Source organism: Emys orbicularis, chromosome 4 (assembly GCF_028017835.1).
Source record: "Emys orbicularis isolate rEmyOrb1 chromosome 4, rEmyOrb1.hap1, whole genome shotgun sequence".
Lineage (NCBI taxonomy): Eukaryota > Metazoa > Chordata > Testudines > Emydidae > Emys > Emys orbicularis.
The window spans coordinates 142,939,788-142,962,934 of NC_088686.1; the positions used below are offsets into that span (position 1 = coordinate 142,939,788).

The window sequence follows — 23,147 nt, forward strand, 5'->3', positions numbered from 1 at the left end:
CAAAGTTGAGCAACTTCTCCAGTTAATTGCTTGAGCCCAGTTTCCTCTTTCAGCTTTCGTCGGAGCTGCTATCTTGGGTTGTTTTATTTCTTTTTTAAAATGGCTTTTATCCTTTACTGTGTATAGCAATATGCAGCTGGAAAAAAAATCCATTTCCTGCAGCTTCCAATTCCTGCCAGCCGATAAGAGACAAGGGTGAAGCCTTCCCGGGGCTCTGGGCCTGGAAAAGGACAGGAGCAACCAAATGGCTAAGAATAGCCTGGCAGCCGCGGTTTGTAAAGTCTACAAGGTTTTTTTTAAAATGTGCTGATCTAATAAGGATGAAGCAAGTTTGCAGCTCTCTCCAGGGTTGCATATTGGATGAGTTTTGTTCCCGTGGCTTTCTGCCCCCTGCCCCAATGTACAGTAAGGCATCTGAAACAGAGCGATACATGCTCTGGATGGGTCCCCTGGCATCATTTACAAACCCCAGACTGTATTCTCTTGCTGCTCTTGCTTAGCTGGATTCTCCACACTGCTCAGCCATGAGGATTGAACTACCATGAGACGGAAGAAGTTGGTGGATCCAGATGAAAAATGGAAGGTACCCTGTAAATGCTGATCTGGGTGGATTGAATGAGAAACCGTTGGTACTGCCAGCAGTAAAAGGCTGAGGGGGCTGGGTGTGATCCTGAGATGTGCCAAGTACCTGGCATTCTGAGCTCCTCTAAGGGCCATGCCCCGAAGGAGGTTTCTTATTCTGTTTGTAGGGAGAGAGGTGAATGACAGAGGAAGAATGGGTATATGGTGAAGGCACCAGACTGGAGACCTGGTTTAAATCCCTGGCTCTGCCACAGACTCTCTATGGGACCTTGTACTAGTCACTTAATTTCGGTCTGTGAAACGGGGTAACAATCCTTCCTTCGTTAGCTTTTTGGGGCAGGGCTGCTTCTTGCTTCGTGTCTATACAGCACCTAGCACAATGTGGCCCCGACCTTGGTTGAGGGTCTCCCAGTGTGAGCATAATACAAATAGTAAAGGGGATACACAGCTGGTCAGTTTACGGGGCATCGGGAAGTCTCGTTGTGAAAAAGGAAGGCAAAGGGTGAAATCCTACTATAAGGTGAATGCATAACTGGTTGGAAAATCGTTCCCAGAGAGTAGTTATCAGTGGTTCACAGTCATGCTGGAAGGGCATAGCGAGTGGGGTCCCGCAGGGATTGGTTCTGGGTCCAGTTCTCTTCAATATTATCATCAATGATTTAGATAATGGCATAGAGAGTACACTTATAAAGTTTGCGGACAATACCAAGCTGGGAGGGGTTGCAAGTGCTTTGGAGGATAGGATTAAAATTCAAAATGATCTAGACAAACTGGAGAAATGGTCTGAAGTAAATAGGATGAAATTAAATAAGGACAAATGCAAAGTACTCCACTTAGGAAGGAACAATCAGTTGCATATATACAAAATGGGAAATGACTGCCTAGGGAAGAGTACTGCAGAAAGAGATCTGGGGGTCATAGTGGATCACAAGATAAATATGAGTCAACAGTGTAATGCTGTTGCAAAAAAAAGCAAACATCATTCTGGGATGTATTAGCAGGAGTATTGTAAGCAAGAAATGAGAAGTAATTCTTCTACTCTACTCTGTGCTAATTAGGCCTCAACTGGAGTATTGTGTCCAGTTCTAGGCGCCACATTTCAGGAAAGATATGGAGAAAGTCCAGAGAAGAGCAACAAAAATGATGAAAGGTCTAGAAAACATGAGCTATGAGGGAAGATTGAAAAAATTGGGTTTGTTTAGTCTGGAGAAGAGAAGACTGAGAGGGGACATGATAACAGTTTTCAAGTACACAAAAGGTTATTACAAGGAGAAGGGAGAAAAATTGTTCTTCTTAACCTCTGAGGATAGGACAAGAAGCAGTGGGCTTAAATTGCAGCAAGGGAGGTTTAGGCTGGACATTAGGAAAAACTTCCTAACTGTCAGAGTGGTTAAGCACTGGAATAAATTGCCTAGGGAGGTGGTGGAATTTCCATCATTGAGGATTTTTAAGAGCAGGTCGGACAAACACCTGTCAGGGATGGTCTAGATAATACTTAGTCCTGTCTTGAGTGCAGGGGACCGGACTAGATGACCTCTCGAGGTCCCTTCCAGTCCTATGATTCTATCCTGGCCCCATGGAAGTAGATGGCAAAACTCCCACTGACTTCACTGGGGCTAGGATTGCACCTAGAAATTTAAAAAAAAACAGTAAAACTCCCTCCAGACTATATTGCAGCAGGTGGCTTTCAATCCTGTGGCAAACAGTTTGTAATTCAATGACATTCTTGCTCCTAGTCTATTACCGTATATAACAATTATGGCGTGATGTTATTATTGGCCAAGTACCAGGGCTTTGCAAAACATACAAGCAGGGGACACAGGCTTTCTCTGCATCTTCAAAGGTCTTTGCAGATCTTAACAATATCTTTAGAAATTGGGGTCTTTATAACACCCCAAAAAGGGGAATCAGCCATTCCCCCCTCCCTCCACACATTTGTAATCTCTCTCTTGGCCATGGATGTGGGCAAGGACTGAAGAAGGAACATGTCTGATTTTAGAGAAAACGCTTTATTTCTATGTATAGTCAAAGATCATCTCAATCCTCAGCATAGGGCCTGTCGGTACTGGTGCAAAGCCCCAGTGTAGATGTGCTGCACCAGGGTTAAACAGGGCAATTTGCACTAGTGCAAGCCCCGAATTTGACACAATGCATTTGTGCTGGGGGTTTGCACCAGTGTAGCTACTACACTGCTACAACTATCCCCAGCATGGACGGACCCTTAATGTTCTCCGTCCAAAAGCACCCTTCGAGTTCCCTAGAAGTATCCACATGCTGCACATCCCACCGCAAGCCCCAGCTACCCTTACCTAGTAGCGCTGGCTGCCAGAAGCCATGCATGGACCTGACAGAAGGACTGGCTGGTCGCTGCGTGGATGGACCACTGCAGCCTGGGGAGTAAAGCATCCAATGGAACAGTGCAGATCGCCTCCTAGGCCCGATCTTCTGGGCCCTCTGCGTGCTGAACTTCCATTGAAGTTGATGGGTGTTCCATGCAAGATCAGACTCCCTATTATTTTTATAGCACCGTAGGTGCTCATGAGACATCACAGATATATAGGAAGATAAGGTCACTGTGTCCAGGAGCTTATTGTCTAAAGGCCGGTTTCTGCTTCCACTGAAGTCATTAATAGGGGGGTCCCTATGGTTAATATAACAGCAACCCATGGAGGAGAGGAGAATCAACAGTAAACAACAGAGGCAAATCCCTTCCTAGTAATGAAATCTGTGCTTGTCTCATCCACACCTAGGACACGTCACTGTTATTAAAGCTTTACGTGCAGTCTCTGGAGAACGCGCCACTCCTCCTGTGCAAGATGCTGGTGATAATGTATTCGAAAGTAACGAGCGATCAAAATTATACTGTACTAAAGGGTCATTCGGTGAAAAGTTGATGGAAATTAGAAATCAGGCCGTGTCTGCCAACAATATTTAACTGTTCGCCAACTCTTCATTAGAAGCTGCAAGCCATTTATGTGTCACCTAGATTTGCATAACAATTTGCATAGAAAACTCAGCCACTGGAAGATGTGTGGTTTTCAAATGGGAAGGCAGCGTGCTTTCGGCATTTCAAACTAGGGACAGGGGGACAGGCCTGGTTTCTATTCCTGGCTCTTCCCCGCGACTTTTTTATGTGGCCTGTGGCTAGTCACTTCCCCTCGCTGTGCCTCAGGCTGTCTGTCTGTAAAATGTAAGTTAAAGCGCTGCTTTCCCTCCCGGCGGGACGTGAGGGGTTGAGAATGTTTGTAAAGGGATCTGGAAGCTTATTACAGAAGGAGAAGGTGTCACTGTCCGACAGTGGCCAATGCCAGGTGCTAGAGGGGGAAAACTGACTCACTGAATAGCTTCAGGCCTAATCACTGCCCCTCTCGGAGCATCCATTTCCTCCTCTGGAAAGTGGAGAAAATGTTACTTCCCCACCTTTGCAGCTTGGGAAGAAATTATGCTAAACCGTGTTAGAATTCTCAAAGCAGTAACTCTTCTGTGATGAGAGGAGACAGATCCTGAGTACAAGATGTTAGAACCTGAAATGCTTCCAAACTTAGAACTTTTTTCAATGATATTTTCCCCAGATTGTTTGGATTTGCAAATCTAGTAAAACACCGGAGCATCTAGCATGCTATCCTTGCATTGAACGAGGGTAAAATGTCGGAGGCAAGCTGCCTTGTGCAGGTGACTTTAGAGCAAAAGCTTACTCAAAGAATAGCCTATCTGCTGTAAAGGTACCCAGTGTAACAGTTTTGTTGCTGCATCTTCTCACTGGCTTCTACAAATGGTGTCAGTAATGGTTTTACTGGTGGGAAACATCTACCAGGAACCAAGCTGCTTCTCGCTGTCTGTCTCTCGTCTTTCTCTGTCTCTGTTTGTTTATTGCTATGGAACCGGAGGCTCCCCCGGCTCCCCGGGTGTATTGTTTTTAGACCCCTCTATTCAGATTTCTTCTCCTTTCTCTTTGCTCCCAGCTGGACAAAGGGGACGTAAGCACGCTTAGCCTGCCTTCCAACGCCAGCCATGGCGACGCCGACGTCAGCAACATCTGTTTGGATGTCCCAGATGGCGCCCCAGACCCGCACAGGACGAAAGCTGCCATCGACCACCTGCACCAGAAAATCCTCAAGATCACCGAGCAGATCAAGATTGAGCAGGAGGCTCGGGACGACAACGTAGCCGAGTACCTGAAGCTGGCCAACAACGCTGACAAGCAGCAGGCCTCCCGCATCAAGCAAGTCTTTGAGAAGAAGAACCAGAAGTCGGCCCAGACCATCGCCCAGCTCCATAAGAAGCTTGAGCACTACCACAAGAAGCTAAAGGAGATTGAACAGAACGGGCTCTCCCGTCAGCCCAAGGATGTCTTCCGGGACATGCACCAGGGCCTCAAGGATGTGGGGGCCAACGTCCGGTCCAGCATCAGCGGCTTCGGAGGCGGGGTAGTGGAAGGCGTCAAGGGAAGCCTGTCGGGTTTGTCCCAGGCCACCCACACGGCTGTGGTCTCCAAGCCCCGGGAGTTCGCCAGCCTGATCCGGAACAAGTTTGGCAGCGCCGACAACATCGCCCACCTGAAGGACACTCTGGATGACGGGCACCCCGAGGAGGCCTCGAGGACTCTGAGCGGCAGCGCCACCCTGGTGTCCAGCCCCAAGTACGGCAGCGACGACGAGTGCTCCAGCGCCACCTCAGGATCTGCGGCGGGCAGCAACTCAGGGGCAGGGCCCGTCGGCTTGGGGAGCCCCAAGTCCAATACCCTGGACAGTCACCACAATAACTTTGACACCATCCTGGAGGAGCTCCGGGAGATTAAGGACAGTCAGTCGCACCTGGAGGACTCGATGGAGGATCTCAAGGCGCAGCTGCAGAGGGACTATACCTACATGACGCAGTGCTTGCAAGAGGAGCGGTACAGGTAGGGCCAGCCCCAGTGCAGCTGTGTGTGAGCGCGTGCATGAGTGCCACCTCCCTGTCTCTGCAAGGCTGTTCCTACGTGGCTCACACCAGTAGGCCTGCATCTCCATCGGCCCTTCATAGCATTGCTATTTTATATGTAGTTCTTTGCAATTCGTTGTGCAGAGCTGTTCAGTTAAAGCAAATGCCTTCAACGCCCATTGCCACAGTGCTCATGAGCAACCCTGCAATAACAAACCAATGTGCGCAGCTTCCGTGCACCCCCTGAGCAACTCTACAGTGACAAAGCCGTGTATGCAGCCTGGCCCTCAGAAGCAACCCTACAATAACAAACCGCTGTGCACACTTGAACAACAATAACAAATATGTGTGTGTGCACAGAGGACGAGGATATTGGTAAGGAAGTAGATGCACGTTTCAAGCTTCCCAGTGTGGAAAGTAACTGATTTACCACAATGATGCCACACACCTTGACAGTGTCTTTGAAGAAACAAAAATTGGGTGTTACTGAGAGCACTTGGCTTTTTAGGGGGATGTAAATTTCAATATATTTTACTAGTGGGGGGGCACTATAGTTTAAACCCACAAACCCAGCTACAAAGGATTATGGAATAAGGTGGATCCTGGGATGGTCTATTGGCCATTTTGTGGGTCACAGATCAAAAAAAGGCTGAGAACCACGGGTTTAGGGAATGAAACAAAGCCGAGCCATTCAAAAGGGCAAATCTAGTGGTGAAAGGCTCTGTACATACTGTAGTACCCGAGTGTTCTATTTTCCATGGGAAGTGGAATCCTGGGACTCTGTTCCCATTAGGGAAAGGAACCAGGCTTTGTTACATTGATCCCGGCAAGCTCCCATGTAGCCTCCACATTGAAGAGCCAGGCTCTCTCTGTCTGTTTAGCTGTAGGACCTCCCAGCAGCTAATAGCCCTAAAGGAATCCCGTGATGCTTCCCCTCTGCCAATCACCCTGAGAAAAAAGGCTATTTGCTATTTATAAGAGGCAAGAGGAAATGCATCACCTTGCTCGACAGGCAGTGCCAGCCCTCTCAACTCTTGGGAATAGGAAATAAGGACCAGCTTCTAAAGGGGGCATTGGCTTGGGCTTTCTTTGTTTAGATCATTCTGGCTGAGGACAAAAGCTGAAACACTGTTTAAAAATACTTCTCCAACTGAGAGCCTGTGTGAGAATTCACACGTTACAGACGTACGGACTTGTGATGTCATTGGGGTTCCTTTCTTTCCCCTGTTATTTGAAGTTTCTTCCAAGCCCTTCTCAGTAGCTGGAAAATGTCCTGAAATATCCTTGCCAGTGTCAGAGGAGATGGAAATAAATCACCATGTTCCCAAATCCAGATAGTCCGAAGTGGCCAGAGAAACTCCCCTCCCTTCCTTCCTCCCCCTCCCACCTCCAACAAAGGGGACTAGGGGTAAGGGTCACAGAGCCTCTCTCATTTACTAGAGTTTGCTGATCTGAATGCAGCTTAGGGGCCCAGGTTCAGTAGGAAAGCCATTGCCATCTGATGGCCCACATGAAGCGAGGTGGGGGTGCAGCTCAAGTGGCAACCACCCCTGTCGTGGTCACTTGGATGGCAGTCTTGACACAAAGTCCAAGGACTGAATGGGTGATGAAGGCAGCTGATCTGCCCTCTCACCCTTAGAGATCAGGGCTAAGGCACTGGGCTGTATTCGTACTGCTGCTGCCTGTGCTATGCCTCTTCTGTGGATAAGATGGGGTGGAAGGTTCGTTTCCCCCACCCCATTAGACACAAGGTCCCCTTCCAACACATTTCATCTCAGAGAGGGAGGCACGGGAGATGCTTAGGAGCTGGGTAACCAGGAGATTCTGAAGCTCCACTGACCTCTGGTTTCAGGGCCATTTGAGTCCATTCCACAGCTAAGGGAATGCTGGAGAATCCAAGATAGCTGCTTCTGAGAGCGAGGCCAGCTCCTCGGGGACTGCAGCACAAACCAGGCATCCTAGAGACAAAACAGAAGAGAGATGAAATAAACTCCACGTTATCGATCGCTGCGTGCACACAGCCTCCTCTGTCTGCTTCTAATCTGCATCCCTCAAAGTGTCCATCTGTGGACTCCAGGCAGCACTGGAACCTGTCCTATTTATTTTAGATTCCATAGTGCCATTGCTGTGTGGAGTGCTTCAGTTGCTTGACACCCAAAGTCATTTCCATGTCATCCAAGTCACCTCTGTATGCCGAATATCTGGGGCGCCAGTGAGGTTTGGGCTGTGGGGGGGGGGGGGGGGAAGCTGGAGTTAATGGAATCTGAATTTGATGGAAACAGACTGTTCTCCTTGCATGATAGGAGAAAGAGGAGTCAAATGTAATAACCCGGCTGCCACCATTCACACCTTCCCCATGCACCTTCTCCTCCCTCCCCCAGATACGAACGCCTGGAAGAGCAGCTGAATGACCTGACGGAGCTCCACCAGAATGAAATGACCAACCTAAAGCAAGAGCTAGCCAGCATGGAGGAGAAGGTGGCCTATCAGTCCTATGAGAGGGCCAGGGACATCCAGGTATGGGAACTCAGAGAGCCCACGCCACCATCCTTACTCAGCTGAACTGGCGTCCTTTTGCAGATGAGATAGGAAAGGGGCAGGGCGGTGGGGGGGGGCAGATTTCTGCAATGGGAGAAGGGACACTACATGCCTCGGGGGAAGTGTGGGGCTAGTACCTGAACGATCAAGGGGATCGCACTTTCAAGGAATGAGCTATCACCCTCCAAAGCAGTCACTTGCTGTGATACGCTCTTCAGAGACAGAGAGCCCAGAGGAGACAGCAATGGGACAATTTAGCCATGACCCTCAGAGACTCTTAGTCTGGTGTGGAGCTGCCTGGCTCAGGGGACTGGTAATGGACTACTGATGGCTGTTCAGTGACCCGCATGGAATGTGTGCCTGCAGCGTGTCCAGGTCCTAGTGAACTAAATTCACTTTGAACATGAGGAAAACACAGGGTGTTTCTGGAAACAATGCAAAGTTCCGAGTCACTCACTTAGCAGCTGGGCAGAGCAGCAGCCTGAGGTGAGCAGAGGGGCTCATTGCAGGGAACATGAAGTCACAGAAATGTAGGGCTGCAAGGGACCTCCAGAGTCCATCTAGTCCAGCCCCCTGTGCTGAGGCAGGACCTAGTAAATCTAGACCATCCCTGACAGGTGTTCGTCCAACCTGTTCTTAAAAACCACCAATGTTGGAGATTCCACAACCTCCCTTGGAAACCTGTTCCAGAGCTTAACTACCCTGAGAGTTAGGAAGCTTTTCCTAATATCTAACCTAAATCTCCTTTGGTACAGAATAAGCCCATTACCTCTTGTCCCACCTTCAGTGGCCGTGGAGAACAATTGATCACCATCCCCTTTATAACAGCCCTTAGCATATTTGAAGACTGTTCTCAGGTCCCGGCTCAGTTTTCTTTTCTGAAGACTAAGTGTGCTCAAGTTTTTTAACCTTTCCTCGTAGGTCAAGTTTTCTAAACCTTTGATCATTTGTATTGCTCTCCTCTGGACTCTCTCCAGTTTGTCCACATCAAGTGTAGCACCCAGAACTGGACACAGCACTCCAGCTGAGGCCTCACCATTGACAAGTAGAATGGGACAATTACCTCTCATGTCTTACACACAACATTCCCGTTAAAACCTACGGGAGCAAATGCCAGCTCCCAGTTTTGGTCAAGTTTCCAGACGTGCTCAGCTGCCACTTCTCTCTGGAGCACCTCTGAAAATGGGGCTGCTGGAGTCTTACGGACAGGCCATTGAAATCTATGCATCTGTCAGTCCGTCTGTCTACCTGTCGGGGTTTTTGTATTGCACCCATTACTGGAGGGACTGATCAGAAGTGCTCCGTTAGGACTGTCACATCGCACTGCCCTTTGCGTGGTCACCTTTCAGGTGTCAATAATATACGGGCCATTTATCAGAGGCCCCCAGTGAGTGGATTTGACTGTAGCTGTTCAGCACAATCTGCAGGGGACTGTTCTGCCCCCACGTGGCAATTTGGGGAATTTCCCAGTGGAATTGACTATATTTGATGCTCAGATTTTATTCAGCCTTTGGGAAAAAAATAGCACATATATCGTGGAAGGGAAGCAAATACATTTCACATGAATTGAGAGCAAACCAAGCAAAATGCAAATCTGCAAAGCAATGGAAGAGCTCTGTGCTTTCCTTACTTACATGCATTGCACCCTCTTCACCAGGCACGTGTGGGTAGACATAGCTGTAGCTCTGCTCTCCCTACTCCATTGTGCATACTATATACTCCCTCTTGCTCTAATACCTCTGTCTAATGCTCAGAATTAGCGGGTTTGTGTGGAAGCAGGTGGGGAAGGTTTTGAGGGAGGAGTATTTTGCCCTGTGCACAAGAGTCCCGTCAACCAGGGATCCCAAAATGGAGTCTTGCAACTGGCTTATTCCTTACTTGGGGTTTTCTGACTATCGTACACCTTCATTGTAAGGCTCTTCGGGGTGATGCTTTAAGTGGTACAAGATTGTCACATCAGAACCCTAATAATATCTCTACTTTGCATAGCGATAGCTCCCATCATCAACAGATCTCAAAGCACTTTGCAAATGTTAATTGAGCCTGACAACCTCCCTGAGGTAGGTGAATAACACTCCCCTATTCCGGGTGGGTGTACTGAGGCACACAGCGTTGTTTAAGCATCTTGTCCCAAGGTGTCACAGCCAGGAACAGAAACAAGGAGTGCTGTACTCTCACCTACACTTCCTCACTGAGTCGAGTACAGAACCCAGGCATCCTGGCTTCCCAGTCCCTGGCTCTAACCCACTAGCTTCCCCTCTCTCATGGAGACAGGCACAGAACCCAGGAGTCCTGGTTCTAACCACCAGACAGCACACTCTGCCACACAATGTAGCTGCTACACTGTGGTGTCCTACCCTGCGGCCAAACTAACCCTGGTTCACGTCTACCTCTGCAGGAAGCGGTAGAGTCGTGCCTCACCCGCGTCACCAAGCTGGAGCTCCAGCAGCAGCAGCAGCAGGTGGTGCAGCTGGAAGGGGTGGAGAACGCCAATGCCCGGGCCCTGCTGGGCAAATTCATCAACGTCATCCTGGCCCTCATGGCGGTGCTGCTCGTCTTCGTCTCCACCATCGCCAACTTCATCACGCCCCTCATGAAGACCCGCATGCGCATCCTCAGCACCGCCCTGCTGTTCCTCTTCCTCCTCTTCCTCTGGAAGCACTGGGACTCCATCACTTATTTCCTGGAGCATGTGTTGCTCCCCAGCTGATTCCCTGGGGCAGCATTCCATTTTCCTACTGAGAAAACAGGAAAGGGAGGGGGGAGAAACTGGAGCCTTCCATAAAATGTCTTCATTCATTCAGTTCAGTCTGGTTTCCCACCCCCTGCACCCATCCGTAGTCACATCCAGCATCCTCATTGTGGCCAGGAGCATGGGCTGTTGAGCCACGATTGTTCACTCCTCCGTGAAGCCCTGGAAGGTGAGGATGGGGAGAGCGATGGAGAGTTTGGAAGAAGCCTGTAACTGACATGTTTTTTTTTTAAATGACATGATCATGATAGTCTCTGGGCACGAGGCTTTCTTTACATGCCAGCCGCCACCGGGACTGGAATTTAAAAGCTTTGTATCCAGAGCAGAGTTTGCCTTCGAACCCAGCCACTGGGAAACTTTCTCTAGAGAGAGGAGAGGTTTTTTCTTAAAGACAAGGCTGGTGAAAAGCTCATACCTGGGATGCAATAAAGAAATCAATAGCACGAGGAAGAAGTGGAGCTCAAGTGAATATTCTAATGTTTCTGCTCCCAGGAGAGCTTGCATGTTTGATGAAGCAGAATGTACACACCACACCAGCTTCTCCAGACCAGATGCACGTGCATTCCCATTGTTACCAAACAGCTGACAAGCCGGATGCAGAATTGGGGTTGCTATTTATTTATTAGGATGGCGTCCTTTGCACAGCTGATCATTGGCGTGTGGCCAGCGGATACCAGTTCGGGTTCCGATCAGAAAACTCGTACACTTCTGGCACAGGTGAAACACATTGTGTTGGCTTTTGTTTTTTTCTCCTTTGGCTTTCGTTTGATCTCTTCAGGGACACGTGGACCTTCCAACATCGCACCTATGAAATTTACGATCTACGCAAAGCGTTGTGCGCATGTTTTAATTTATTTCGAGGTTCTGTTTCCATTTGTGAATCGAGCGTGGGGGTAAAATGCAGCTGCTATCACAGCCTCCATGTCTCTAAAGAAGACAGAGCATGTTGTCTCAAAAGTTTCTTGAATGGTTTCATATTTATGTGCGTGTGTGTATGTATACACACATACAATCACATCCTCTCCTGTTGCAATTGGGTGTAGCTCCAGTGACTTCAGTGGAGCTGCGCCAGTTTACAGTCACAGAGAATTTGGCCATTCGTCTCTTTGAAGCTCATTCCTGCTTTCCTGACACAGCCAGAACTTCCACGGATGCTTGTGGTGTACTAAAGAAGTCAGTGGATGTGGTGGGTGTGGCACGGAATGCAGGATTGAGTGCTTGGAAGGAGGGGTTGTCATAAGTAGGTGAACAGCCAGTCACCTCTGTCCATTAAAGGAAAACTGTCTGTATTGTCTCTCCCCTGGTTTCTTGGGCTTTGACACCTAGAAGGTGCTATGGGCTCGTCCATGCTATCTTTTGGTTTCTCAGCTGAACCGGGGACATGCTGTGACTTTGGAGTGTAACGATCTAGCGAGGAAATTCATTCCTGGTCTAACTTAATTGACCAATGAATCCTAGCTAGGATTGCTCCTACAGGCAGAAGTGCAAGGATCCCATTTGTATGATGCAAAGGTCAGTTATTCAAGGGTTGTTGCAAATGATATGCAAGAAGCACAGCTCATAAAGGACATGCTGGCATTTCCCGTTCCAGATCTTTGTCTGTGTATGATCCTTGCACCTTTGCCAGAATGGATGCATGATAAAGAATAAATGACTAGAGGGTGGACGGACTGGGAGGAGGAAGCATTGGGCCTGATTCTCTCCATGTTGTGCAGACACATCTGTGCAAAGTAGGTGTGAAACGTTCCTGTTCTGATGTAGCGTGGTCCTGGTGCGAAGGGTGGCACAGGGTGCAACGTGATGGAGAATCAGACCCCAGGAGTTCTTTAACTGATAGCTTGTTTCCCTCCTCATGGCAATCCTTCCTGCAAGACATTTACAAATGCCCGTTCAAAAACTCCAACATCCTTTTGCCTTTTTCCGTGCCAGTTATGAAGGATGAACACATGTGGGGTGTCCATTTATCAAATATGGGCACCTAAGCTTGGCTCCTGCATTTCTGCCACTCGTACCAGCACCTAGAACTGGGTCCAGGAACCTCGAGTGTCTATTTGAGTTGGGCACTCGTGGTTAAGATATGGACTGAGAACATTTGGGCAGTGGGAGGGGGCACGCCTGCAATAACACCCCACCATGTTTGGCTTTGGTGTTGGGTGGTGGAGACTGCTCTTCAGAATGATCAGCCGTATACTGCAGAGACCTCCTTTGGAAAAACTCACATGAAATGTACGAGCAACGCTCTGAGCCTTCTTGGAGACTAGGGGGGATGTGAGCCCCAACCTCTCTTTTATACATCTATTTATTTTGTATTTTTGTAAGGATTTAGCTGGAGTTAACATTCCTGATTTTATCAGTTATCCAAGGAAACTCGGATTCTGTTGAAAACGGCGAGCTAATTTATCTATCGACATCAGGTTTGATATTCTCAGACCCGAGGGGCAGAAATCTTAATACACTGATAAAAATGGCTACAACTTATGGCCCAGGTTCAGAAAAGTGTCCTGCCTCAGGACAGCATGTAGGCAGATGCTCAACTTTAAACACTTGCTAAAGTCTCTTTGAAGTCTGTAGGATTTAAACACACTCAAGTGCTGTCCCGCAGACGGGCAGTCATAAGCACATGATTTAAATGCTTTCATGCACTGGGGCCTAAAAAATCAAGGTTCTGGTTCCCCCTTCACTGGGGTAGCTCCGCGGACTTCAGCGGAGCATCCCGCCTGGATTAGGCAGCAAGCTAAAGTTTTTCATGTCAAAGCGGCAGTTGAAAAAGACAATCTAGTGAACGGGCGGCTTGCCTTTCCACAGCACTGACAGCTCGTGACCTTCTGTACTGGGGTTGGGGGGGGGTTCTGATTTATCGGGCAAAGGGTTAAGCTCCTTTTGGGGGGCCTGATTGTTTCTTCACACTAGTGTAAATAAGAAGTTACAATGGTATTTTTGTTTGTATTTCAGTAACACCTAGAGGCCCCAAATCAAGGTCCGGGCGCCCATTGTGCTGAACAGACGTGTAGTAAGAGAGTTCCTGCCCCAAAGAGCTTACAGTTTAAATAGGAGACACACACAAGTGGGAGGAGAGGCGAAGGGAAGTGGCTTGCTTAAAGTCACCCAGTAAGTTAGTTGCAGAATTGGCCATAGAAACCAGGTTTCCTGCATCCTAGGTCAATGTCCTACCCCCTGGACCATGCCGCCCCTCAAGCAGCTCTTTACATGTGCAAAACCAGTTTGAGATCATGGTCTGCAACAGTGATAAGGAGGGACCATCCCTTCTGCAGAGATGACCACTAACTCCTGGGTCGGCTCTCAGTTAGGTCACGTGTGCTCCACCAGGAGCAAGGAGAGGAAGAGGGGCCCTTTAACCCCTCCCTTAAGTTTCCTCCCCTTCTCAATAAGCCATTCCCTCTATTTCCCTGGTGCCTCAGGACCCACATGTTGACCTGATTCCCTCCTCCTGCAGCTAGAACGCTGACAGAGCATGAGGCATTTCCATGTAATCAGCCACTCCCCTGCTGCCCAATGGATGGGAATCTGTGGGATCTTTCTGCCTGTCCATTGTTCTAAAAGCATCATCCATCCCTAATCCGATCACTGTCAGCATCACTGTACAGGCCGCAGGGACAGTGTTACCATCTGGACCAGTGGTTCACCGATCACTGTGGTCTCTGACTGCTTCCACATAGTTACCCCTTGTCCCCCGCATTATGAGCTGCACCAGAGCTACAGCAAGGAACAGGCAAAACAGAACTCCAAGGCAGACTCCCATGATACCATCCAAACCCACTTCTCCTCAGGAGCAAGGCCCACCCGAGTCAAAGTGTAGCTCTGCTGTTCCTGCACACACTGCCTCCGGTCAGTCGTAGCAGAAACAGGAGAAGAGGACCTTGCTTCACATGTATTTTAATGGCTGGTTGTTTCACTGGCGGAATTTGGTTTCAAAGACTTGGTGACAACCGTTCAGATGGCTGGCATCAAACATGCCATCGGCAGCATTTAGAGGCTGAACTAAATCTGGTATGGAACATGTTGATACACGAAGGGAGGAAGTTTCGAAGGCGAAATGTAGTGGAGATTAGACTTGGGAGGTGTAGGGCCTGATTTGCCCTTGCCCTGCCCTGCGTCTCATCATTTACCTCCACACCAAGTCAGGGGGAAGTGCCACTCTACCAGAACAAGAGCGTGTTTTAGCCACTCTGCACTAGTGCAAATTATGACAAGATGCAAGGCAGCCTCAGGCCCACACATTGGGTGGCTAGGGCTAAATCGCCTCTTACCCCACACTTGTCCACTGACTGCTCCTGATTTACAACAGTAGAAAATCAGAATCAGGCCCCATGCTCTCCCTTATGGAGATATGGGCAATTGCTGACCACTGGCTCTTCCCATCTAAGCGTCAGAGACGCGCCATAGAAGGCAAAGAGGCACAGGAGACGGAGTGGAAGGGTTGCTAAACTGGTGGTAGTGATCAGGCTGCACCGTAGAGCTTCCCAAGTTTCATTTGGCTGACAGGTTTCCCTCTCTTTATCTCTAAGCACTGTTTTAAAAGGACACACCACAACTGTTTTGAGCAAACGTATCTTCTCGGGTCTGCACGGGATTCAAGAATGGGGGGAGGCCAAAACCAAACGAACAAAAAAAAACCTTTTAAGAAAGCCTCCAAATCGCCCCCAGTCACCAGAGCTCCTAGTCGACACTTAAAAGTTAGGTCAACCTAGCTACACGACTCAGAGCTGTGGAAAATTTCACAGCACTGAGCACCTGTTAGGTCATCCTAACCCCCAGCGTAGACACAGCAGGGTCCACGCTACAGCAGAGCACCATAGCTGTGTTACTGCAGCAGCTGAAGCACAGACATACCCTTAATGTTGTCGGAGGCAGGCAGGCTTTCTCCCTTTTCCCGAGGCACCAGATCGGGGAGGAACCACTTAACCAAGATCATAAGCTCCTTACTTCAGAGCAACCAGACTTACATTCAGAAACAGCAAAGTTTCTAGGGCCCAAGACAGGCTAGTGACCTGGGGAACCTGCAGCAGACACCATAGCTGCTGATCCTCTCACTCTTAGCAGCCCAGCTGCCTCCTTTTCCTGTTTATGTAGCCAAGCCACAAGGGTGGGGCAGGTTGCTCCTTGACTGTGTCCAGCCTGTCTTGGCTGTAAACTCCAGACTGTCCCTTAAAGGGGTAGTAATACTCCCTATCACTGTCTGTTTTATAATAGATCATTATTTGTATTATGGTAGCAACCAACTGAGATCAGGACCCCCATGGTGCTAGGTGCTGTACATATCCATAATGAGGGACAGTGCTGGCCTCAGAGAGCTTATGATCTAAATAGACAAAGGGTGGGAGGGGAAACAGAGGCACAGAACATGGTAGCTGACATGCCCATGGTCACACATCAGGGCAGTGTCAGAGGCTCAGTCCATTGGATTTTCATGGCATATTTGCCTTGATTTTGTTCCGCAAGAGCTGCAGTTATTTGCCAGGGTGGGGAGACGGGTTATTTTATGAAAAATTGCAGAGAACTTTTGAAATGTTAAAAAGGATTTCAATAGATATTATGGGGCAGTTTTATGTCCTTGTTCTTCAGTGACTGTGGCCTCGATCCTGCAAACATGCACACAGGTAACTACTCGTGTGAGTAATTCCTATTGACTGCCACGGGACAACTTACATGAATGAAATTAGGCACACGCCTAAGTATTTGCAGGATCAGGGCCTGAGACTCCACAAATATTCTGTCTCGGGGACACTGGCAGGGAGGGTCAGCTCCCAAATTTAGATTTTGTTTCAAGTTTTACAGAAATTTTTCCTGGATTTTCTTTTGATTTCTACCAGAACAGATTTTTTGTGCAGGACTTAAAAGTTTCCTGCAGTTTTTGCAACCAACCTCGGAGCCAGGAATTGAAACTGTCTTAATTCCCCCCCGCCCCCCAACAGTTTAAACTGACCAATCTGGTTCCATTGTGCAAGAGGAGTCAAATGCAAAAAGTGAACGACTGTGTAAATGGCAGAAAGCCATTTAGCGTGTAAAAAAAATGGTTTCAGAAGGGATTCTCTTGCGGGGGGATCGTTAATGACGTGGATGTGGGATTTGCTCTTTTGTTGTTTTTTTTATCATCTGACAGTGTTCTTTGGAGAACAAAGGGTGAAATTCCCCCCAGCACAAGACTGAGGCATTATTCAGAGCCTCAAGATAGGGTTTAAATCATGGCATTAAGTGGTTTGTAGGCTTTATGAACAGGGATGAATTTCACTCTCAGAGCCTGATCCTGCCAAACAACTGCTAGGTAGCATCGTGCCTAGTGTTATTACCATGACGGTCTCATCAAGCCATTGCAGGCTCATGGTAATAATCACAATGGCCCTGCTCCAAAGCCCATTGAGGTCACTGGAAGGCCTCCTGTGGATGGAACAGACCCTGTGCCAGCTAGTTATTATCATTTGCAGCATCAGCTCTGAAAACATTCAACCAAAAAATATCACGAATCGTATCATTAGCACCAGGGACTTCAACAGCGCAATGAACGAACCACAGAGTTTACCAATAGCAAGGCGCACAAAACCATCCCTGCTCTGCTTGATCGTCCGCGTGACTGCAGTACAAATACCACAGAGCAACAAGGACGGAAGGGTCCCGAGCCAACAGCCACACAGGCACACGAGTAGCTTTACTTCCATGAGGAGTCCCACTGAAGGCTGTGATTTTCAGAGAAGTTAACCCCCCCCACATTGAATTTCCATCCGCAGTAGTCACCTTTCATTATTATTATTTATTATTATTATTTATTATTTATTTGCATTGCAGTTCACCTAGGGGCCCTGCTCAGAGGCAGGGCCCCAGTGTGCTAGTGCTGTCCAAATACATAAGCAAAGATGGGCCCTACCCCAAGAGCTTGGGGCCAGATTTTCAGGTGCGGTTTTCTAGTGCGGTTTGCAAAAGTGTCTGTTTGAGATAACTGCCTAATGCCCATTAATTTCTAAGCTACTGAGACTTTTTTGTAAGTTCCAATAGGCACCTGCCTGCACCTTTGAAAATCTGGCCCGTCATCTAGGACAAGAACTTCACTCTTTTAGGTCCTTTTGAAAATCCCAGCTGAAGTCAATGGGAACTACTCAGAGGCTTAAACAAGTGCAAGCATTATCAGGACCCGAGCCTTGCTGCTTATCCCTGAAAGAGGCATGACTACCCTCGGCACCATGACCCTTTCTGATGCCGTGTGTGGCTGTATTTATTGTCTTTGGTTGACTCTTGTACCTATACTGTCTCTTTCCCATCAGCAGTTCCATGCATGGGAAGCTCCGATTTCCTCTTGCTACTATTTATTTTTGTTTTTGTTTGTTAACTTTTTTCCAATAAACCTGTAAAAACCAACCAACCAACCAACGAAACAAAAAAGATTTTGTGAAACTGGAAAGTACTGTAAAAAAATAAAATCCTGCGATGAGAGCGTTTTCCAAAAGATAAAGCAAAAAAACAAAAAAGAAAGGAAGGAAGGAAGGAAGGAAGGAAGGAAGGAAGGAAGGAAGGAAGGAAGGAAAAGCGTGAGAAAATGTTTCAAAAGACGGATGGAGATGTACGGGAAGAGACACAGGCTGAAGGTGTCGTTTGCCATTCTGTATGGACCCTGGTGCATCTGGTTTAGCAAAGCTACTTCCCGCACCCTGGGGGACTGCTGTTTTATACCTTTTGAGGATGAACTTGAATGAAGGTTTTGCAATGGTTCTTCAGGGGTTTTTCCCTTCCTTGTTACCGGATTTTAATTTGAAAACTTGCTGAAAGGCCTACCAGTTGCCATCCTGGTTAACTGCATTTAAGAGCTTTTTATGTTGCACTGAGGATAAACCACACAGGTTATTAGCTGGATCATGGGGGCGCATGTTCATCAGCCCCAGGGCCTCTGCCCACGTTCCCCTCTGCACCGTGCAGAAGCAGGGATCCAGCAGGCTGGGTCTGTTTTGGTGCTCAGCTGCTGTAGGATCGTGTGCTATTTCTGAAACACTGGACAGCGGTAAGGTAGCCAAAGCCCAGGTTGGATTTCAGCTGCCTGCACTGACCTAGAAAGGTACCGAATCAATCTGAAATAGCAGCTGAGCAAACAAGAGCAGGGGTTTGGAGTCTGATGTTTCAAACCAAGCTGATGGCTTTGCTGGCTTTGAGCGTGGACTGGCCCCTGTTCCTTGCTGCCCTCTCCCCTTCCAGTCTATGGCCAGAGTGGGAGAGTAGACAGTGAGTTGCCTCCACATCCGTTACCAGAAGAAGGAGTGACTGATTGGCAAACTCCCCCCAGCCTGATCCTGTGGCCGAAGAGGGAAATCAGGTGGTGAGGTGCTCCCCACTCCCTTCCCACTGCTGGAGAAGCAAATCAGGCTGGCTCTCAAGTTACAAATCTCGGGGGCGGAGGGGCAGTCACTTGCTGTGCCTGGGGCAGGTGCTGAGCATCCCTGAGAGTGCTGGTGGGGGTTGTGCATGGGCAGGACCTCTCCCTACCAGGCTGCTTGTATGTCAGATCAACTTGAGGGCACTGGAGAGTGGGCAAGTGGGCTCCAGATGTGATTCTTTCCCTCCCCACTGGAGGCCCAGCCAGCCAAAGGGATGGTGAGGGGACAGGGCAGAGGTCATGGCTCCAGTTCAGTGGGGAGGCCAATCCAGCCTGGGTTTCATTTGCTGTCTGAGCATGGTGGGGTCCCTTTGTGCAACAGTGGTCCTCTTGCCCTTGTGGCTGGTATAAATCAGCACCGCTGCATTGGTTTTAATGGAGCTTTACTGACTCCAACAGCTTTAGCGGCACTACCCAGCTTTACACCAGCTGAGGAGCTGGCTCGCTGGGCGGGGTCGCTCTCGCGAAAGCCCCAGGGCGGCGGTGCCACTTTTCTGTGTTGGACTGAGCCCCTGCGTTGAGAGAGGCAGAGCAGACGAATGGTTAGACACCAACTGGAAAGGGTCTGCCCCCAGGCTTGGGCTGCCCTTCCACTGTAGGGCCCGAGTGAGCAGCCACCACCTCTGCGTGTGTGACCCACACCCCCCACCTGGCGTGTCCCTCCTGGCGTGTGTCGATGGAGCAATGTACCCTGGAGTCCTTTCATCCTCTCAAGGGTGCAGGATGACTTCCTACCCTGGGCCGGTCTCCCAGAGCTCATGTTTGCTACTTGATTCACAGCAAGGGACTATAGCCTGGCTAATGAACACGTGTACAGAGCCTGGGGGCTCGGGGGCATGGCAAATGATGTATACCAAGGGCATGGCGCCTGCCCCCAAGCGCTCATGCTGCAACGCAGCCCAAACCTAGGGCAATGGGGAGAGGGTGGAGGTGAGGAGAGCAGTGTGGAGGGGGGCAAAGAAGGAGAGAGGGAGCCCTTGAAGGAGGGGAAGTGGGCAGCAGCTGCCTACGGGGTAAGCAAGACTAGAGGTGTGAAGCCAAGAGGGGCAAATGCCTCCACACAGCACAGCCCCAACAAGGAGGCCCAATGAACACGGTAACCCTAGTCCTCTAGTCCTGGGCAGAGCTTCCAGAGTGTCAACCTCAGGCCAGCTCCACAGCCGGTGCAAATCGGCTCCACTGAAGTTACACTGTGCCGCTTTACACCAGCTGAGGATCTGGTCCTTTTTACAACATCCGTGGGAGGCAGAGGTGGGAGGTGGAGTTGGGTGCATCTTACAGCATTTGCGTTTCCGCTGTGTGTGATTTCTGTGCGGCTGACACACGATCTGAAGCTTTTTAGTCTTATCTTCGGGCTGTTGCTGGAGCGCGGCATGGAAGTCCTCCCCCACTTCATTCCCTCCCCCGTTTGATTTCCCCAGTCCCATCTGGGTGCCATCGCCGCTGATCTGTGGAACCGTGCACCTGCTGTTGGTCTGCTCAGCATGCCTTGCCCAGTCGGCCTAAAAGAATCGTTGACAAGGAGCGAGCGGGGAGGGGCTCTGTGTCTGTACCATTGTCAGATTTTATGCCATTAAATAGCTGTAAAAAAATTAAATAAACTTTCAAAGTTTGAAATCTCTAAAAAGAGCTCCCTTTGGTTTTCATTTTCTGTTGAAAAACTGGACCCAAGCACTTTTGGTGAGGTTGAAATGCACCCCATGCAGAGAGGCTAGGCACCAACTGAGCCCCATGTAAAACCTATTGGGAGCACTTACATTCATTATTTGTATTGAGATAGCACCTAAGTGTGGACCAAGCCCCCCATTGTGCTAAGTGCTGTATACATTTAGAACAAAGAACTGGGTCCTTGTCCCAAAGACTTTCCAATCTAAGATGCAGGCCTGAGACAACAGCTGGGTACAGACAGGCAAGGGCATGACAGGAAACAGCCAATAATGAACAGTGTCAGTGGGACGTTTTGGGCTGGCTTCTGCACTGGGTTGATTTTCACCTAGAAGGAAGGCTAAGAACACGGAGGCAGATGTAAGGCCGGCTGGGCTGCCAAGCTAAATGCTGACTGCTGTGGGAGTCTGGCCTAGCTACGCATGCGTACGCTGCTGAGCCCTGCAATAGCAAAGTACCTTAGGCCTTGTCAAACCCGAATTACCTCTTCCGATTTCCTTTCCAAGTTTTGCACCACAGCCTCTAGACTTGCAGCAAGCATGGTAACAAAACACCAGCGCCTTGTCTACACTAGAACGTCCCGTGGTGTGAAAAGAACAAACCACTGTCCGGCTCTAGCAAATCCAGGGTCCCTCATCGGGGGTGGCTTAGCAAATCCGGCGTCCATCATCGGAGGCAGCTTAGTTTAGCCCCTCCAAGGAGCTGCAGTAAAGGGCAGCTGGCCACACTCATCCCTTGGAGGCAGTACTGAATGAAAGACCCAGGGTGTCGTTAGGGTCCGCGTTGCTGCTGGGAGGGGCTGGCTGCAGGTGAAATGCAAAGCCAAGGGCCAGACCACCAATGGGAATGAAGATCCTGGGACATGAATGATGGAGGGCAGGGTGTTAACCTCCGGCATCTGCCCAGATTCCAAGCAGGTTAATTCCAGTTTACCTCCCTAGCCCCATTCTTGGCCTTCGCCATCACTCTCCTTGGAGCGGCCAGTGAACAGCTGGGCTGTGGAGACTCAGCCCTCCTCTCACCCCCGGAAGGGTTCCCCCTGGGTCATGCTGGGGTGGCAGAGTGTGGGAAGTATGCCCTGCCTCTGGCCAGGCAGTACCTGCTAGGTGGATACGCACACGGCTCAAGGGCTATCAGGCTGGCCTCTCACCAGCAGTGCTGATTTTAAGGTGACAGTGTGAAGGTTGAGGGTGCAAAAGGAAGGAGCAGCAGGGGTGGGCTTTCCAAGGCCAGCTCCCTGGAAAGGCGGCCTGGGTGAGCCAGTGCCCGCGGACCCCACACTGTAAGGGCTGGAATGAGTTTCCCAAGGCAGGTTTTAAAAAAGGAACTTTTTAAGAAGCTCCTCAGCTCTAACCACCAGAGGGCACCAATCTTCCACCTTTGAATCTCTGCAGAACAGCAGTGTCCAGAGACACGCCTGGCCATTGAGTCCCAGAGAAGGGGCCCTTTGAAGATCCCTCTGGGGATGGAGGGGGTGGGCTGGCCCTATGCTGGCTATGACGCAGCTTGTGTGGTTGGCTTGGTGGCTAAGGGGCAACGTTCCCCTCGTGTGCTAGCTGCGAATGCCCCTCACTCCCTATCTGCCTCCTCCGTGGGTTGCCCAGTGCCTGTGTTAGCCCCAGTGCATTTTGTGTATCAAGATCTGCAGCACCCTGGCATGAAGGTTAACCCTTTGGAGACTGTGCACCTGCTTCCACTGCCTACGGTGGCCCACAGTGTATTTCAAATATGGGACAGACCTCAGATGTCCCCACTCTTGATTTGAGCCTTGGGGGGTGACTCCCTTCCCTTCTCTGCCCCGTCCTTTCTAGGGAATCTCTCTCTCCAGTCCGGGGCACTGCAGAGAACCCAGGGACACAGGCGGTGGGCCGGGAAGCCGCTGCAGCTCCTGTTCAGGTTCCACATGGGCGTCGGGAGCTACGTCAGAGCCTCTGCCATGGCGGGGGGGAGGGGTGGCGACCAGGCCAAATGTGAGTGGCACAGTGATCCCACGCACTAGGGCGTTACATGGGATATAAGGGGTCCCATGCTGATTGAGTAGGAGACAGGCAATGTTTTATTTAAAGAAGGGATTTCTAATATAATAGGGCAGTGTTGGCGGCCTTGCTGTTTCCTGATGTGCCCTCAGGTGGCTGGCACTGTGCGACATACCCCATGGGAGGAACTAATATTGCAATGGAGTGAGCCCCAGCAGCAATAGAGGCTGTGGAGTGAGGAATCTCTCTCTGTTGGAGTCGAGGGAGGAGAAGAGAACATGGGGTAGGAGAAATATTTGCTCTCCAGAAGCATGGTTAGGAGCCAGGGATAAGCGCCACG

The 23,147-nt window shown here is 49.6% G+C and overlaps 1 protein-coding gene across 1 annotated transcript; it reads left to right on the forward strand.

Moving 5' to 3' along the window:
• The first annotated feature begins 408 nt into the window (after nucleotides 1-408).
• LOC135877595 (transmembrane and coiled-coil domains protein 2-like) lies at nucleotides 409-10,750 on the forward strand. Its single transcript, XM_065403091.1, has 4 exons — nucleotides 409-583; nucleotides 4,545-5,482; nucleotides 7,884-8,019; nucleotides 10,439-10,750. Exons 1-4 carry the CDS (start codon nucleotides 542-544, stop codon nucleotides 10,748-10,750), a joined length of 1,428 nt encoding a protein of 475 aa, XP_065259163.1. The 5' UTR covers nucleotides 409-541.
• Nucleotides 10,751-23,147: the final 12,397 nt, after the last annotated feature.